Raw genomic sequence first — 20846 nt, 5'->3', positions numbered from 1 at the left:
AGATCCATGATCCAGGGATCCTGGCATGAATTTGACCAGATCTGACTGAAGAATTGTAGTCGGGCTCCCACCTGACAGCCTTCCAGGCATTGCAGTCCACCGTCATGCTGAAGTCTTTGAGGAAGCAGAGCCTGAGCTCTATTCCTGAGTACCTGCTGTTGCTGGTTTGTGTGGTTTACCTCTTGCGTCGCTGGAGGACATAGGAATACCTCTGGTTTTGCCCATGAACTTGGCCGTCCGAAAGGACTGTAACTTAGAAGCTGAATAAGTCTTCTTGGTTGGGGGTGATGTGGAAGGAAGATATGTAGACTTACCCGCAGTAGCTGTGGAGATCCATTTGTCTAATTCATCTCCAAACAAGGCCTTTCACGCCTTTCCTGGAGTCTGTGTCAGCAGTACACTGGTGTAGTCACAAGCCCCTGTGTGCCGACACTGCCATGGCGGTGGTGCATGCGTTAAGCATGCCTATTTCCTTTATGGCTTTCACCATAAAGTTCGCAGAGTCCTGTATATGCTGCAGGAGTAAGACAACATCTCCCCCTAGATAAGGAATCTAACCCCTCAATTAAGTTACCTGACCATTTAGCAATGGCTTTAGTCATCCACGCACATGCAATAGTGGGTCTTTGGGCCACCCCAGCAGCCGTGTACAATGATTTGAGTGTAGTCTCAATTTTATGATCAGCCGTATCTTTCAGGGAGGCTGCACCAGAGACAGGCAATACAATTTTACGTGACAGCCTAGAGACTGATGCGTCCACTATCGGTGGTTTTTTCATTTTTTCCTATCCTCCAGAGGAAAAGGAAAGGATGAGAGCAACCTTTTAGGGATCTGAAACTTCTTATCAGGATTAACACATGGTTCTTCAAACAGGGTATTCAATTCCTTTGACACAGGAAAAGTTACTGAGGACTTCTTCTTTACATTAAAATAAGATTCCTCATACCCCTCTGACACCTTATATACAGAACATCTCTGATAGCCTCTCTAAAGGCCAGTACTCACCGGCAGATCAGGTTCGCTCAGCACACATCTCTCTGCGTGCGGTGGGGGGGCGCTCATTTCACCCAGTGGGTGAAGTGAGCGACCTACTAGATTGCATCGCATCGCTATCGCTGTGAGGGGTACACACGGAGTGATCGCTGCTTAAAATCTAAGCAATCTTGTCAGATTGCTTAGATTTTAAGCAACGATCGCTCCGTGAGTACCCCCTTAAGAGACTCTATTCCCTGTGACAGAGCTGCATTACCCCCCCCCCCCCCCCCCTTTGAACTCCCCTCCCCTCCTCCATGTCTGACCTGTCAGCGTCAGAGTCAGACTGCAGGATATGGGCCAGAGATCACTTTTGTGGACAAATGGGAGGGGATTGAGACGCTGTTCTGAGGACTGACTCTCTTTTCATAAACTCATCCACAGTCTGTTTTAAGTATTGCGTCTCTTTCTCATTGTGGGATAATTTTGTAGAAAGAGTGGAGATCATTCCTTTCAGAGAATTAACCCACTCCGGTTCAGCCCCGCTATTCTGTGAACCCTGAGTACCCAGTAGTGAGCCCCCTGGTGAAGAGGAACACTCTGCTGTACAAGAAACACACTCTTTGCCTGACAAAATGTAAATGTGACAGCACACACACAGGAAAAGGTTAAGCACAAGTAACCCACAGAGAGCCCTTCAGGGAGACACAGAGTTGTTTGGAGCCAGACCCCACCGCGCCCTTACCACTAATGCCAAGCATAGCCGGGTCGCAGACTAAGTACCCTGATAGGGGACTTAGTACACTAATAGTCGCTCCCTCCCTGCTATGACCCCCTGGTACCGCTGAGGTAATTTGGAGTAACACTGGAGGAGCTGCGTGTACCTGTCAGTCAGCGTCTGTGTCCACTGCAGAGGGAAAATAGCGCTGGTGAGCTGCTGGTTCCTCTCATAGTGAAGCCCCGCCCCTTCAATGGCGCGCGGTCTTCCCGCTTTTTTATACTGGCTGAGAACATTATTGTGCTTAAAATGAAGCAGAACCGTTTTAAGGCTGTGTTTGCCAGTTTGGGTACTGTGTACAGTGTACTGAGACGCAGTTGTGTACTGTATCTGGAGACGCATTCCGCCATTTTAGAAGCCGTGCATTTACGTACCCTCATGCCACCATAATGGCCGGTGCCCCGCTAACCGGGATGCCGGCTCAGTACTCACCACTCTTCATTCTTCTGGCTCTGATAGGGGTGTCAGCGTGCTGTGGGAATGTACGCTTTCCGTGGTGGGGCTTGCGAATAGTTCCCTCAGGAGCTCAGTGTCCGGTCAGCGGGGAACGGGAACATTAACCCTTCAAGAGGTTGGGCCATTTTCCCCCCTAAGTCCCACGAAGCAGGAAGGCTGGTGCCAACCAGCCCTGCCTGAAAATAACAAACATAAAAAATAAATGCAGAAAACTCTTCAGGAGCTTCCTTCAGCGTGACCGACTCCTCTGGGCACATTTTCTAAACTGAGTCTGGTAGGAGGGGCATAGAGGGAGGAGCCAGCCCACACTATCAAATTCTTAAAGTGCCCATGGCTCCTAGTGGACCCATCTATACCCCATAGTACTAAATGGACCCCAGTATCCTCGAGGACGTAAGAGAAAAAACAGCTTTGATCCAAAAAGAGGAAGATAGGTGCCCGGGTTGACTTATTTCATAGGGCACCTCAGCAAACAGTTCTGTTTTTTTTACAGAGGCAACTAGCACAATAAACAACGCAACAGACACCCATCTCTATAATCACTATACTGCCAACAAGCCATGTGTTTGATACTCCTGGCCGAAAGGTAACAAAAGCCCTGTAAATAGGTAACTATGTTTAATTATAATTTAATAAATATGTGAGATAGGGGCTAATTCAGACCTGATCGTAGATGTGCTAAATTTAGCACATCTACGATCAGTTTCACAGACATCCAGGGGGACGCCCAGCACAGGGCTAGTCCGCACCGCATGTCTGGCTCTGCCCCCCCCGCACAGATACAAAAGCATCACACGGCGGCGATGCTTTTGTACCTGACGAGTAGCTCCCTGCCAGCACAGCTCCTGCGCGCTGGCAGGCCGATACTCGCCGGGTCACAGCGGATGCATGTGACGTCACGCTGCCACCACGACCTGCCCACCCCCCAATGGTCCGTACACACCTCCGTTGGTCAGACCACGCCCTGCCAATGGCGTTCTAACGCCGTTGGGATGCCCCCGACTGCATCTTCCTGTCAAGCAGGCAGAGGCGATCGCACCAGTGAGATGCTGATAGCATCTCACTGGGCTCCCGGGGTGCGCGTGCGCACTCCACAAAGTAATTCAGACTGCGATCGCTGCCACTGCATGATCCAGTCTGAATAACCCCCTTAGTCACAAAAATATTTTAGATATAGAGGTAGGTCCGCGTTAAGATGCTAAAAAAAAAACCTTATCATAGTTTCCTGTCCCTCTCAATTTCTTTGCTTTGTGCCAGCAAATTAATATGTTGGATGGAATAAATGAGTGTGTGGTTGTTAGAGGCTGGAAAACAGAATACACCAGCATTTATCCAACGGAAAAGCCAGATGCATCATGCAAGCATTTTATTGTAAAAGTTGATGCGTTAACTAACTTGTTGAATGCTATTTTATGCAAAGCAGTTTGTCTAATTTGCCAAGTTGTCATGTACTGTCTAGCTTATTTACTTATTTATGTACCATTGCATTATACTTACTGTATCTGTTCTAGCAGATGACAACAAATCATTGTGATATTAACTGTAACAGTGAAACGAGTATTGAAAGGATTAGAGTAATTTTAGTTGACTGATTGAGGTTGTTATAATGACTTCTTACAGGATTGTCAGATCAGTCATTTTTACTGTATTTAATGCATGTATTTCCTTTGAATTATGTTTAAAATTAATGACGACAGATGACTATTACCATTTGCAGTTTAAAGCAGTATTGAAAGTTAATCTGTCAATTTGCACTGACTTGCTGCTATCTATTAGTAAATAATCAGACACTCCGAGCTGAAACAGCACACCCAAATATCCCCCAACCAATGCAAGCAGAGAAAGTACGTGGGTATTTCTATATGCAGGGTAAAAAAAAAAATCTGCTTTTTGCATGTTACCCACAAATACTGGGTTACAGTATTGGGTAATCCCAGTAATGTGTTATTGATAACATCTCCGAACTTGGACTTTTTTTAAAGGGGCAATCACTTAAAAGACATGGTTTTGTAAGTGATTGGCTCTTTAAAAAAACGTCTGAGTTTGGCACACAGCCACCGGTCTTGGGTGGCATTACATTGCGCCGTTTTTCGCCAGGTGCAATTTAAGAGAGGAGAGGGCCCGCGTGCAGGCTCTGTGCAGGCCCCTTCCTCTCTGGCAGTGCTGTAGACTTTGGCTTTGTTCCACAGTCTACTGTGCATGCACATGTCTCCGACAACATGGTGGTCACACTTTGTTCCCAGTAACTTCTCTAATGTGCATGTGCAAATCACTGGGAAAAATGGCCACTGCACCTTTTTTGCCAGTGGTTTCTGCATAGTGTTATGTATTATATGGGTGCAGGGTATGTGGGCCCCTCTAGATCCAGGGATCAATGTGCACAGCACACCCTGCCCCCCTTGTAGAAAAAACAGTGTTTCTGGACCCAAGATGCACTGCTGGAGCCATCAAACCACATGTGTTATTGCTAGACCGACAGGAACAATACGTCTTTGTGCTGTATGTCGACAACAATGGTGACATGAATGCTGACAAAATATACCAAACTCCATATATTAGCATCTGCCAGCCACTTATATATATCTATCTTATCTATATATATCTGAAATAACCAACTTTATCAAAGCCTGCAACGTATGTCTCCTATTTTGATAGTGGTTTGAAATTGAAACTGACAGGGCTCCAGACACTGGCCTAACAAGATAGCTGAAGTATGAGGGAATGAAAAATTAAGCTTCAAGAGTTCATGTTTTAAGAGGGAGCAACAAAATGTGAAATGCGGATGGTCATCAGATAGATGCCATTGATTTGTTGTGACTTTGCCTTTACAACATGCCTTGTGATGGTGTGTAGCCATCACTGTTAACCAGTCGATGGTTTATGTCTTATGTATGCAGCAATCGAAAAGCTGCCATCAAAAAGGAGAATGCAATGGTTGCAGCCATTGCAATCTCGACATAGAATGGAAATACAGTAGCATCAGTGGCAAAAGGAATAGTACTTTTCTTGTTTTATTTTTACTACATATGTAGGAGAAAGACATGAAAGTTTTTTTCTTCCCTTTTATTTACTAATTTAACACAAATGACCATGTTTACACTCGAAAGATTAATTTATGTTTTTAAGATTATACAAGCTGATTTTTCTATTCGTAATGACATTTATTTTTATTATTTTTGGTATTACAGGGATCTATTCAACAATTAACACTGAAACCAAACCCACGAGCAGCTGAGGATCAGTGTGAAGATGATGACCCATATGTAAGTTATTATATTGCTACTTGCTCATATGAAATTCTTCTCAAATGTAGGTTTTAATTTTCATCTATTATGGGTCATTTATGAGAGGTAAAGCAGCTACACAGGTTATACATCTATTTTATGCCATTGTGCCATAAGCAAGAGAGACAATCCATGCTGTATTAGGTTTGGTTTTATTGTATTAAGCACAGTAACAAAATATTGGCTTTTCATTCCTACAGTATATAGTGTAAAATACAATTAATAACTCATTATTAAATGCTAATTTTGATGTTTGTAGAACATTTTTAGCAAATTTACATTTTGTTTGCACCTAAAAAGTGCAGCTCCCGAGTGTTTTCCCAGGCCAGGCACAGTTTTGGCAACTCCAATTTTTTAACATAGTATGCATTTTCCTGTGATTCTGACTCCTTATTTATCTACAGTAGGTGAAGGGAATAACTGAATCTTCTTTTAGAGGTTCCACAGTATTTCCTACTAGCCAGTATGAATCAGTTCATCAAAGACATATTAGTTGTAAATGCCAATGGTCTCATATACATTTGTCATCAGTATTGTTTATTATTTATTTATTATTACTTATGTTATATTTTTTGTAGCATCATTTAATGTAGCCCAAGTTTAATGAAATGGAAATCATTGGGAAAATGCATGGGAAACTGTATTCATATGAAATGGCTCATGTTGGGTTGCTATCTGTATTTTTTAAACAAAAGTAAGCAAGCAGTGAATTTTATGTACCTAGCAAACCAACGTATTTAAACTACAAACCTGCTTTTGGGTATTTGTTAACCTGCAAATACCCAACTTCTGAACAAAGAGTTGCAAAGAACTGCTGGTGATACTTAGGCAAACAGTCTGTCAAGACCAGAGTTCTACACCTCGAGTCTTACCAGAACACAGCCTAGTCTGGCTCCAAGTGTCCTGCAGGTGTTAAACCACTCGACATACTGCCCTACACTTTGCTAGCTCTGGCAGCCCAAGATGCTGCTCAAGCTCCCGGACATCTTTACCACCTGCCATCTGTACTGGGTGCAGCCATATTGCCGCTGGTCAGCTGACCCCAACTCCACCAGTCATAAGCATTGGTCCGGTCATCTGCATCTGCTGCCCAAACACTGATTGGCAAGGAGGATAAAGGGACTTCTGGGAGCTCCAGTAAATTGCCCAGAACAACATGACTTAAGTGTTTGTTCTAGCTTCCAGCAGTATAACTAGCAAACTACTAACTATCCAGTGTACTGGTGACACCTGTTCCCTGGTCAGTTTTCAGACTGACTCCTGTTCCAGTCTGGTCCAAGTACACGTCTGTTCCTAAGCTGACTTAAGTTCTAGTTTCCATCGGTTCCAGTCCGGTCTAAGTGCAAGTCAATTCCTAAACTGACTCTAGTTCCAGTTTCCACTGGTTCCAGTTCGATTCAAGTTCAAATCAGTTCCTGTTGTCTCCTGCTCTAGTATTCATCTGTTCCAGTTCAGACAAGACAAAACCAGTTCAAATATTTTCACGAGTACATAATAGTCTTCCTGAGTTTTATTTCCCTGTGTTCTGACTTGATTTCACGAAAAATCAGAGATTTGACACAATCGCAGTATAAGGAACTTTGGGGTCTATTTACTAAGCCTTGGATGGAGAAAAAGTCGCTGGAGATAAAGTCCCAGCCAATCGGCTCCTAACTGTCATTTTTCAAACACAGCCTGTGACGTGGCAGTTGGCTTGTACTTTATCTCCAGCGACTTTATCTCCATCCAAGGCTTAGTAAATAGACCCCTAAGGATGCTACCCCTATCCCCCAGATGCCAAGGAAAACAGATGTTTTAAACTGGGTATGGAGTAACCTAGGATGCCCACAGGACTTCACTGGCCCTGCTACACGGTGACCTTGCAACACATGGAGATGGAATTCATCCTTGTATCTCCCATAGACGTCAATACATCTATAAATTACATGTAGGAATTAGCTGATATAGCTGAAATGTGTCCAAACATTGACTTGGGAGATTATGTTATATAATCAGCTAGTTTGCTGCTAAATTTAAAATGACAATGAGTTATTAGGCTGAAATGCTGCCATTTCTGTAATATTAGAACCTTCTACGTAACCCCTTGATATTTAAACATGCTATAACCTCACTAATTTAAGCATAAACTGCGATACAAAGTCAATATTAATTTTTTGCTACAATACCCATTTAAAAAGAAAATATTAGTGCTATTATTGTTTTTATGTAATTGTTAATGTCAACCCTAGCATTAACTTTCTGAGTATTATTTCTTGTTATTTTTTCATGCACAAAAGCATTCTTTTTATTTCAAAATAATAAACTCAAACATACATGGTCACATACAAGCATTACACAAGCGTATTTGTAAATGTTAACAGCATTTACATTTTTCTAAACAATTTATTCAAAGTAAATAATTTGAATATACTGTATTATTCAGTGTATTTCCTTCAAGTAAATAAATGTGTTTCAGTTTAGAACAATCTTGTTTACATTTCAGCACTGAAAGTTCTGCTTTCAGTTAAGTTTTACTTTAAAATCAGTGGGGAATAGAATACTGAATCGGAAAAGCAACATAGCTTTTGCTTCTGGAGAACAGTAGCCACCTAGTGGCTATTATACTCCTATTTCTCTTAATGATACATTAATGTTCACATTCTCTGAGTAGGAGCAGCAAAGTTTGATTATGCTCTTTTTGAATCTCAATTTTAAAGATCAACTATTATATACAGGTATATGCTTAATACTTTAGTGAAAACTGTATAATACCCCAAATTGTGCTCTGTATATAAGCCTATGCAATCTATTGTACTTCAATAACATGATTTATTTTTGTATTGATTATAAAATTATTGTAATCTGCACTTAATTATTTATTTATTTTCTAAACATACAGATGTGTCCTCATACATCATTGCTGCAGTCGCACCAAACAGCCCTTTTCGGTGGGCCATGTCCCATAACACTCTGCTAGCATTGGTCGTCTTTTTTGGCATCTTTTTTGCAGACATTGCATTTTCATTGAAAGTTGATATGTGACACTTGTTTATCTGTTTGTGACTGAGGGCAGGATGCTCTAAAAGAAAAATACGGTAAACACCCTGTTTTCAGGGTTTTCACTACATTCACATACTGTATGCACTCTTTCCACAACGTGTGAGGGATATCCATCTACATGGCCTGCGGCTGCCGTGTCACTCTGCAGTGGCGCACCCAGGGGGGGGGGGGGGGGGTTCCGAGCACCCAGAAACCCCCCCCCCCCTCCACTAAATTTTTTTTTTTTTTTATAGCTGCATGAGTATTATTAATGGCTGTCTAGCGTCCTCTGCAGCCTGCTGTCTTCCTGGTGGCACTTGTAAGTGCAATAAAAGTTTACTTTATTTTAATTATAGTACATATATATCCATGTGCATACATATATACAGTGGTTAAAGTGGGCCGGAACGGGGCGGAACTGCGTTCCGTCACCTCTAATTGCAGGCGGAACCAGTTCCGCCTCCGCCCGGCCACAGCATCATGTCCCTGTTCCATAGTAAAGGTGGCAGCGGCCGCCAGCCAATCATGGCTCGCGGACCGGCTGCAGCACCAATCAGAAGAAGATGAGGCTTTTTTGGCGTGAGCCAATCACGGCTCGCAGACCGCCAGCCAATGAGAAGCTGCCAAGTGGCAGCTTCTCATTAGCTGGCGGTCCAGGAGCCGTGAATGGCGCACAGCCGGCGCCAGGTTCAAAGTGCCGTCTCTCCCCCCCTCCGCCGCTGCCACAGCCGCCAGAGTGTGACTGAGCCGCGGTTTGTAACGCCCGATCCCCCCCCCCCCCCCCCCCGCAGCCGCCGGAGTTAACTGTTCCATAGTAAAGGTGGCAGCGGCCGCCAGCCAATCACGGCTCGCGGACCGGCTGCAGCACCAATCAGAAGAAGATGAGGCTTTTTTTTAAATCTGGCATGAGCCAATCACGGCTCGCAGACCGCCAGCCAATGAGAAGCTGCCAAGTGGCAGCTTCTCATTAGCTGGCGGTCCAGGAGCCGTGAATGACGCACAGCCGGCGCCAGGTTCAAAGTGCCGTCTCTCCCCCCCTCCGCCGCTGCCACAGCCGCCAGAGTGTGACTGAGCCGCGGGTTGTAACGCCCGATCCCACCCCCCCACCCCCCGCAGCCGCCGGAGTTAACTGTTAACTGACGCTGAGCAGCGGCCAGTAATGCCCATGCCCACTCCCCATCTCCCTGCCAGCGCAGCAGCTTAAATTCCACCCTACCCCTAAGCTTAGTGACCCGCGGCCTGTAATGCCCTCCCCACCTCCACCGGAGCACTGTCTGCAAGTGAATGATGGTCCGAGGCCCTATCCTAACCGTGGCACACCCCTGGGCGTCTGGCAGGAGAGTCAACTCGCCCTCCACATGAAGACCTCCAGGTAACTGCTGCCACAATTCACAGCTCTGGGTGCCCAGTCTTTCTGCTGCTGATATTCTCTCTCTCTCTCTCTCTCTCCATGTTTCTCTCTCTCTCTCTCTGTCACTCTATTTTGCTATGTCTCCCCCTCATCTCCCTCTTTTGCCATGTCTCTCTCTCTCTCTTGCAATGTCTCTCTCTCCATGTCTCTCTCACCCTCTCTTGCCATGTCACTCTTTTTGTCTTTTTTTGCACTTTCAAGACTCTGAGAGAGAGAGAGAGAGAGAGAGAGTGTGTGTGTGTGTGTGTGTGTGTGTGTGTGCGCGCGCTGGAAGGGGCTCTACCTGTCGTACTGTGTAAAAGGGGAAGCTGTCTGCCGTACTGTGTAAAAGGGGGCTTCGCCTCCCGTACTGTGTAAAAGGGGGACTCTGCTATTGTGTGTGTAAAGGGCATTAGTATGTGGGGCGGACAATGTGAATAAGATTGTGCTACTGTGAAGCATTATTTTGAATTGGTGTTACTTTTGTGTGGCCACGCCCCTTCTGTGTGAGGCCACACCCCTTTCTGCGGCATTGCGGGTGAGGTGAGTTCCCCCACCTCTCCAGGACCACTTTAAGCCCTGCATATATACACATGTATATACATACATACATATACACACACACACACACACACACACACACACACACACACACACACACGATATATATATATACATGTGTATATATATGTGTACTGTATGTGTGTGTACATATATATATATATATATGTATGCATGTTTAATATGCTATGTATATGTGTATATGTATGTGTGTGTATGTATATATATATATATGTATATATATATGTGTAGATATATGTATATATATATATATATATATATATATACACACAGACACACTAGTTTTACGGACCCAGCATATACTGGGTCACCTCAGTCCCCACCCCTGTGATTGGCTCCGCCCAGTTCTGGAAACCCCCCATGCAAATCCTGCGTTTGCCACTGCTCTGCGCAGTCCAGTGACGGGAGGAGACCGCAAACCACAGCTCTTAACGGAAGAGCTGTCCTTGCAGCAGTAGCTTCACAACAGGGGTGCGGCCCGCAGTGACAGAAGCTTTGTGCTACAGTATGAAAGTCTCCTACAGCACCCGGCTCTCATAGAAGAGGAGCCGACAGCGCAGAAAGACTGTCTCCCATGGCAGCCCAGTACAGCCCAGAGATGCCTACCGAGAGTGACGATCTCAGGATCCTGGTGAGGCCACGCCCCCTCTATATATGGGCAAGCCTCCTTTTTCACTGCAAGTGCGCCTTTGGTGGGCTGGGAGATCATGGGTGCCCACTGGGTGTCACCACACCCACTGACGCCTCTGTTTTGCAGTACTAATGGCATATATCAGTGCATATGCCAGGCATGTCCAAACTGCGGCCCTCCAGCTGTTGAGAAACTACACATCCCAGCATGCCCTGACACAGCTTTAGCATTCTTTGACAGCAAAACTGTGTCAGGATATGTAGTTTCACAACAGCTGGAGGGCCGCAGTTTGGACATGCCTGGCATATGCGATTAATACCACTGTGATGTCGGTGCGAAGTCTGGTGGAATGAAATGCTACAATGTAGCAATTGCACCTTTTTTCCCCAATACCAGTTCCATCATGCTTCATATACAGACTTATTCACACACAATATACAAGTGTTGTATATTAAATTAATCAGCACAGTCTTATGATGTATCCATTATAGGTTTTAAGACACTTTCGGGGATATTCAAATGTTTGAAAAGTCAGTTGGGTGTTTTTTTTTCTTCCTATTAGATAGGAAAAAACAGACACCCAACTGACTTTTCAAACAATTGAATATCCCCGAAAGTGTCTTAAAACCTATAATGGATACATCATAAGACTGTGCTGATTAATTTAATATACAACACTTGTATATTGTGTGTGAATAAGTCTGTATATGAAGCATGATGGAACTGGTATTGGGGAAAAAAGGACTTTTCAAACAATTGAATCTCCCCCATTTTCGACAAAAACAGACACGCAATGCGAACAAAGCTGCACAGCATGGCATATTAAGGTTAGTTGTATAAGGACACATCTGTATAATGTTTTAATGGATTATACACTGCTCAAAAAAATAAAGGGAACACTAAAATAACTAGTGATGTGCACCGGACATTTTTCGGGTTTTGTGTTTTGGTTTTGGATTCGGTTCCGCCGCCGTGTTTTGAATTCGGACGCGTTTTGGCAAAACCTCCCTGAAAATTTTTTGTCGGATTCGGGTGTGTTTTGGATTCCCCTCAAAAACAGCTTAAATCATAGAATTTGGGGGTCATTTTGATCCCATAGTATTATTAACCTCAATAACCATAATTTCCACTCATTTCCAGTCTATTCTGAACCTCACACCTCACAATATTATTTTTAGTCCTAAAATTTGCACCGAGGTCACTGGATGACTAAGCTAAGTGACCCAAGTGGCCGACACGAACACCTGGCCCATCTAGGAGTGGCACTGCAGTGTCAGACAGGATGGCACTTCAAAAAATAGTCCCCAAACAGCACATGATGCAAAGAAAAAAAGAGGTGCAATGAGGTAGCTGTGTGACTAAGCTAAACGACCCAAGTGGCCGACACAAACACATGGCCCATCTAGGAGTGGCACTGCAGTGTCAGACAGGATGGCAGATTAAAAAAATTGTCCCCAAACAGCACATGATGCAAAGAAAAAAAGAGGCGCAATGAGGTAGCTGTGTGACTAAGCTAAGCGACCCAAGTGGCCGACACAAACACCTGGCCCATCTAGGAGTGGCACTGCAGTGTCAGACAGGATGGCACTTCAAAAAATAGTCCCCAAACAGCACATGATGCAAAGAAAAATGAAAGAAAAAAGAGGTGCAAGATGGAATTGTCCTTGGGCCCTCCCACCCACCCTTATGTTGTATAAACAGGACGTGCACACTTTAATAAACCCATCATTTCAGCGACAGGGTCTGCCACACGACTGTGACTGAAATGACTGGTTGGTTTGGGCCCCCACCAAAAAAGAAGCAATCAATCTCTCCTTGCACAAACTGGCTCTACAGAGGCAAGATGTCCACCTCCTCCTCATCGTCCGATTCCTGACCCAGGGCCGGTGCAAGGTTTCTCGGCACCCTAGGCAAAACTTCAGCCTCCCTCCCTCCGCCCCCCTCCCCAAAAAAATAGAACACGACAAACTGACAAATGCGTTTTCTAAGCAACAGGTACGGATGTCTTGTTCAGCCATACACTATATATCTGGTGATATACTATGTTGGTTCATTAACAAACAGTTTTTATTTGCAAATATAGGGAAATGTGCCCCCCCAGCCAATGTGGAAATACGAGTCCCAGCATATCCTGCTAAAAAGAAGCAGGTCATACTGGGAAATGTAATTTCACATTAGCCACAGGTGACACATGGAAAAAAAACTCCACTACCTACTTGCAAGGAGGAGAAACCATCAGATGGAGAAGCAATCAGTCAGCATCCATCACAGCCTATGGACCTACAGGTGTTCCGTAGCTCTGTAGGACAAAGTAAAAAAAAAAGTTTGTAGTAGGATCACAGGCTGGTGTTGGTCCCACAGTGACAGTGGTCGCAGGCTGCAGACGCATAAACCACTGGACCACTAGGGCACTTCCTATAGATGAGGCGACAAAGGACATACTGAGAGACACACACACACACACTCATACTGAGATACACACACACTGACACTCATACTGAGGCAGAGGCACACACACACACACACACACACACACACACACACACTGAGACACACTCACACTGAGGCAGAGGCACACACATTCATACTGGAGCACACACACTGACACTTATACTGAGGCAGAGGCACACATGCACTCATACTGAGGCACACACACACACTCATACTGAGACATACACTGATACTGAGACACACACACTGACACTCATACTGAGGCAGAGCCACACATACACTCATACTCAGACTGAGATACACTCACACTGAGGCAGAGGCACACACACACACACACACACACACACACACACACACACACACACACTCATACTGATACACACACACTGACACTCATACTGAGGCAGAGGCACACACACACTGAGACTGAGACACACTCATACTGAGGCAGAGGCACACACACTCATACTGAGACACACACACAGTGATACTGAGACACACACACTGAAACTCATACTGAGGCAGAGGCACACATACATTCATACTGAGACACACAGTGAAACGGAGACACACACACTCATACTGAGACACACACACAGTGATACTGAGACACACACTCATACTGAGACACACACACTGACACTCATATTGAGGCAGAGGCAGACATATACTCATACTGAGGCACACACTGATACTGAGACACACACACACTGACACTCATACTGAGGCAGAGCCACACATACACTCATACTCAGACTGAGATACACTCACACTGAGACAGAGGCACACACACACTCATACTGATACACACACACACTGACACTCATACTGAGGCAGAGGCACACACACACTGAGACTGAGACACACTCATACTGAGGCAGAGGCACACACACTCATACTGAGACACACACACACTGACACTCATACTGAGGCAGAGGCACACATACATTCATACTGAGACACACAGTGAAACGGAGACACACACACTCATACTGAGACACACACACAGTGATACTGAGACACACACACTGACACTCATATTGAGGCAGAGGCAGACATATACTCATACTGAGGCACACACACTCATACTGAGACACACACACACACACACACACACACACACACACACTGAGGCAGAGGCACACACATACTCATACTGAGGAAAACTCACTCTCATATTGAGACACACACACTCATACTGAGACACACACACACACAGTGATACTGAGACACACACACACACTGACACTCATACTGAGGCAGAGGCACACATAATACTCATACTGAGGAAAACTCACTCTCATATTGAGACACACACACACACTCATACTGAGACACACACACACTGACACTCATACTGAGGCAGAGGCACACATATACTCATACTGAGGAAAACTCACTCTCATACTGAGAGACACACACACACTGACACATACTGAGGCAGAGGCACGCACACACACTCACACACAAACACACACTCATGCTGAGGTAGACACACACTGACTTATACTGAGGCAGACACACACAGTGATACTGAGACACACACTGACACTCATACTGAGGCACACACACTCATACTGAGACACACTCACACTGACACTCATACTGAGGCAGAGGCACACACATACACACACACACACTCATACTGAGACACACACACACACACACACACACACTGACACTCATACTGAGGCAGAGGCACACATATACTCATACTGAGGAAAACTCACTCTCATATTGAGACACACACACACACTCATACTGAGACACACACACACTGACACTCATACTGAGGCAGAGGCACACATATACTCATACTGAGGAAAACTCACTCTCATACTGAGAGACACACACACTGACACATATACTGAGGCAGAGGCACGCGCACACACACACACACACAAACACACACTCATGCTGAGGTAGACACACACTGACTTATACTGAGGCAGACACACACACTGACACTCATACTGAGGCACACACACTCATACTGAGACACACTCACACTCATACTGAGGCACACACAGTGACAGAGAGACACACACACACACACTCATACTGAGACACACACAGTGATACTGAGACACACACTGACACACACAGTGACAGAGAGAGACACACACTCATACTGAGACACACAGTGATACTGAGTCAGAGGCACATGTACACTCACATTGAGGCACACAAACACACACTCACACTGAGAAACACACACACTCATACTGAGGCACACACACTCATACTGAGACACCCACAGTGACAGAGAGACACACACTCATACTGAGACACCCACAGTGATACTGAGACACACACTGATACTCATACTGAGGCAGAGGCACACATACACTCATACTGAGACACACTCACACTGACACTCATACTGAGGCAGAGGCACACACACACTCATACTGAGACACACACACAGTGTTACTGAGACACGCACAGTGATACTGAGACACACTGACACTCATACTGAGGCAGAGGCACACACTCAAACTGAGACTGAGACATACTCACACTGACACACATACTGAGGCAGAGTCACACACACTCATACTGAGGCACACACACAGTGACACTGAGACACACACACTGACACTCATACTGAGGCAGAGGCACACGTACACTCACATTGAGGCACACAAATACACACTCACACTGAGGCACACACACTCATACTGAGGCACACACTGATATTGAGAGACACACACGCACTGACACACATACTGAGGCAGAGGCACCCACAGACTCATACTGAGACACACATACACACACTTATACCGAGAGACACACACACACACACACACACACAGTAGCACAGTAGTAACCTTCAGGCAGCTCAGATCACAGGAGCCAGTCTCCGAAAGAGTAGGCATGCCAGGCAGCAGAGCCACAGAGACAAACTACGGAGAACCTAGCATACTCGGGGGCGTGGCCTAATCACGGAGGTGTGGCCACGCCCCCTTTAAAAAAAAACCCCATCAAGCAGCAGGCTATGGAGCTACCCGGTAGAGAGGAAACACCGGACTGGCCGAGGGGAAAACCACCTCTCTGCTCACACTGCATAGCGGAGCGGTGGTGAATGAAAGAAAATCACTGGTGGATCCCGGGACACAGGGTAGTGTATAGTGCATCAGCTGCCTGTCAGTACACTTAGCAGCGTTGCAGGACTACTCGCAGCGCTGCTATGTGTTTCTATGACGCCGGGTGCCCTGCTGCTGCTATTGAGTGGGGGCTATATGGCGGGGGGGGGCGGTTCCTGGCAGCCTCAGCGTACCGCCCCCTCAGGTCCAGGCGCCGATAGGCAGCTGCCTAAAGCTGCCTAATGGAAGCGCCGGCCCTGTCCTGACCCCTTTCACTGTGTACATCCCCCTCCTCACAGATTATTAATTCGTCCCCACTGGAATCCACCATCTCAGGTCCCTGTGTACTTTCTGGAGGCAATTGCTGGTGAATGTCTCCACGGAGGAATTGATTATAATTCATTTTGATGAACATCATCTTCTCCACATTTTCTGGAAGTAACCTCGTACGCCGATTGCTGACAAGGTGAGCGGCTGCACTAAACACTCTTTCGGAGTACACACTGGAGGGGGGGCAACTTAGGTAAAATAAAGCCAGTTTCTGAAAGGGCCTCCAAATTGCCTCTTTTTCCTGCCAGTATACGTACGGACTGTCTGACGTGCCTACTTGGATGCGGTCACTCATATAATCCTCCACCATTCTTTCAATGGTGACAGAATCATATGCAGTGACAGTAGACGACATGTCAGTAATCGTTGGCAGGTCCTTCAGTCCGGACCAGATGTCAGCACTTGCTCCAGACTGCACTGCATCACCGCCAGCGGGTGGGCTCGGAATTCTTAGCCTTTTCCTCGCAGCCCCAGTTGCGGGAGAATGTGAAGGAGGAGCTGTTGATGGGTCACGTTCCGCTTGACTTGACAATTTTCTCACCAGCAAGTCTTTGAACCGCTGCAGACTTGTGTCTGCCGGAAAGAGAGATACAACGTAGGTTTTAAATCTAGGATCGAGCACGGTGGCCAAAATGTAGTGCTCTGATTTCAACAGATTGACCACCCGTGAATCCTGGTTAAGCGAATTAAGGACTCCATCCACAAGTCTCACATGCCTAGCGGAATCACTCTGTTTTAGCTCCTCCTTCAATCTCTCCAGCTTCTTCTGCAAAAGCCTGATGAGGGGAATGACCTGACTCAGGCTGGCAGTGTCTGAACTGACTTCACGTGTGGCAAGTTCAAAGGGTTGCAGAACCTTGCACAACGTTGAAATCATTCTCCACTGCACTTGAGTCAGGTGCATTCCCCCTCCTTTGCCTGTATCGTAGGTAGCTGTATAGGCTTGAATGGCTTTTTGCTGCTCCTCCATCCTCTGAAGCATATAGAGGGTTGAATTCCACCTCGTTACCACCTCTTGCTTCAGATGATGGCAGGGCAGGTTCAGGATTGTTTGCTGGTGCTCCAGTCTTCGGCACATGGTGGCTGAATGCCGAAAGTGGCCCGCAATTCTTCGGGCCACCGACAGCATCTCTTGCACGCCCCTGTCGTTTTTTAAATAATTCTTACACGACCAAATTCAATGTATGTGCAAAACATGGGACGTGCTGGAATTTGCCCACATGTAATGCATGCACAATATTGGTGGCATTGTCCGATGTCACAAATCCCCAGGAGAGTCCAATTGGGGTAAGCCATTCTGCGATGATTTTCCTCAGTTTCCGTAAGAGGTTGTCAGCTGTGTGCCTCTTATGGAAAGCGGTGATACAAAGTATAGCCTGCCTAGGAACGAGTTGGCATTTGCGAGATGCTGCTACTGGTGCCCCCGCTGCTGTTCTTGCTGCGGGAGGCAATACATCTACCCAGTGGGCTGTCACAGTCATATAGTCCTGAGTCTGCCCTGCTCCACTTGTCCACATGTCCATGGTTAAGTGGACATTGGGTACAACTGCATTTTTTAGGACACTGGTGACTCTTTTTCTGACATCTGTGTACATTTTCGGTATCGCCTGCCTAGAGAAATGGAACCTAGATGGTATTTGGTACCGGGGACACAGTACCGCAATCAATTCTCTAGTTCCCTGTGAATTAACGGTGGATACCGGAAACACATTTTTCACCACCCAGGCTGCCAAGGCCTGAGTTATCCGCTTTGCAGCAGGATGACTGCTGTGATATTTCATCTTCCTCGCAAAGGACTGTTGGACAGTCAATTGCTTACTGGAAGTAGTACAAGTGTTCTTCCGACTTCCCCTCTGGGATGACGATCGACTCCCAGCAGCAACAACAGCAGCGCCAGCAGCAGTAGGCGTTACACTCAAGGATGCATCGGAGGAATCCCAGGCAGGAGAGGACTCGTCAGACTTGACAGTCACATGGCCTGCAGGACTATTGGCCTTCCTGTCTAAGGAGGAAATTGACACTGAGGGAGTTGGTGGTGTGGTTTGCAGGAGCTTGGCTACAAGAGGAAGGGATTTAGTTGGCAGTGGACTGCTTCCGCTGTCACCCAAAGTTTTTGAACTTGTCAATGACTTCTGATGAATGCGCTCCAGGTGACGTATAAGGGAGGATGTTCCTAGGTGGTTAACGTCCTTACCCCTACTTATTACAGCTTGACAAAGGCAACACATGGCTTGACACCAGTTGTCCGCATTTCTGTTGAAATAATTCCACACTGAAGAGGTGATTTTTTTTTGTAATTTGACCAGGCATGTCAATGGCCATATTCGTCCCACGGACAACAGGTGTCTCCCCGGGTGCCTGACTTAAACAAACCACCTCACCATCAGAATTCTCCTTGTCAATTTCCTCCCCAGCGCCAGCAACACCCATATCCTCATCCTGGTGTACTTCAACAGTGACATCTTCAATTTGACTATCAGGAACTGGACTTCGGGTGCTCCTTCCAGCACTTGCAGGGGGCGTGCAAATGGTGGAAGGCGCCACCTCTTCCCGTCCAGTGTTGGGAAGGTCAGGCATCGCAATGGACACAATTGGACTCTCCTTGGGGATTTGTGATTTAGAAGAATGCACAGTTCTTTGCTGTGCTTTTGCCATCTTACCTCTTTTAAGTTTTCTAGCAGGAGGATGAGTGCTTCCATCCTCATGTGAAGCTGAACCACTAGCCATGAACATAGGCCAGGGACTCAGCCGTTCCTTGCCACTCCGTTTCGTAAATGGCATATTGGCAAGTTTACGCTTCTCCTCAGATGCTTTTAATTTAGATTTTTGGGTCATTTTACTGAACTTTTGTTTTTTGGATTTTACATGCTCTCTACTATGACATTGGGCATTGACCTTGGCAGACGACGTTGATGGCATTTCATCGTCTCGGCCATGACTAGTGGCAGCAGTTCAGCACGAGGTGGAAGTGGATCTTGATCTTTCCCTATTTTACCCTCAACATTTTTGTTCTCCATTTTTTAATGTGTGGAATTATATGCCAGTAATATATCAATAGCAATGGCCTACTACTATATATACTGCGCACAAAAACTTAAATGCACCACAGGTATGGATGGATAGTATACTTGACGACAGAGAGGTAGGTAGAGCAGTGGCCTACTATACCGTACTGCTATATATTATATACTGGTGGTCAGCAAAATGATGCACTGTCCTACTACTATATATATACTGCGCACAACAACTTAAATGCACCACAGGTATGGATGGATAGTATACTTGACGACACAGAGCAGTGGACTACTGTACCGTACTGATATAATTCTGGTGGTCACTGGTCAGCAAAATTCTGCACTGTCCTCCTACTATATACTACAGTGCAGCACAGATATGGAGCGTTTTTCAGGCAGAGAACGTATAATACTGGTGGTCACTGGTCAGCAAAACTCTGCACTGTCCTCCTACTATATAATACTGGTGGTCACCAGTCCCCACAATAAAGCACACTGAGCACAGATATTTGCAGCACACTGAGCACAGATATGGAGCGTTTTTCAGACAGAGAACGTAGATATTTGCAGCACACTGAGCACAGATATTTGCAGCACACTGAGCACAGATATTTGCAGCACACTGAACACAGAAACTGAGAGAATGCCAGCCACGTCCTCTCACTATCATCTTCAATGCACGAGTGAAAAATGGCGGCGACGCGCGGCTCCTTATTTAGAATACGAATCTCGCGAGAATCCGACAGCGGGATGATGACGTTCGGGCGTGCTCGGGTTAACCGAGCAAGGCGGGAGGATCCGAGTCTGCTCGGAACCGTGCAAAAATGGGTGAAGTTCGGGGGGGTTCGGATCC

General features: G+C 45.9%; 1 protein-coding gene across 4 annotated transcripts in view; it reads left to right on the top strand.

The window, feature by feature from the left end:
* Positions 1-20846, top strand: part of COL15A1 (collagen type XV alpha 1 chain) — a 596673-nt gene that overhangs the window by 264442 nt on the left and 311385 nt on the right. For all 4 annotated transcript variants that reach the window (XM_063922777.1, XM_063922778.1, XM_063922776.1 and 1 more), the window contains one exon: positions 5396-5470. In XM_063922777.1, coding sequence (XP_063778847.1) covers positions 5396-5470 — 75 coding nt within the window. The remainder of the gene's footprint in view (positions 1-5395; positions 5471-20846) is intronic.

The sequence above is a fragment of the Pseudophryne corroboree genome, chromosome 5 (genome assembly GCF_028390025.1).
Source record: "Pseudophryne corroboree isolate aPseCor3 chromosome 5, aPseCor3.hap2, whole genome shotgun sequence".
NCBI lineage: Eukaryota > Metazoa > Chordata > Amphibia > Anura > Myobatrachidae > Pseudophryne > Pseudophryne corroboree.
This window is presented reverse-complemented; position numbering and strand designations above follow the sequence as displayed.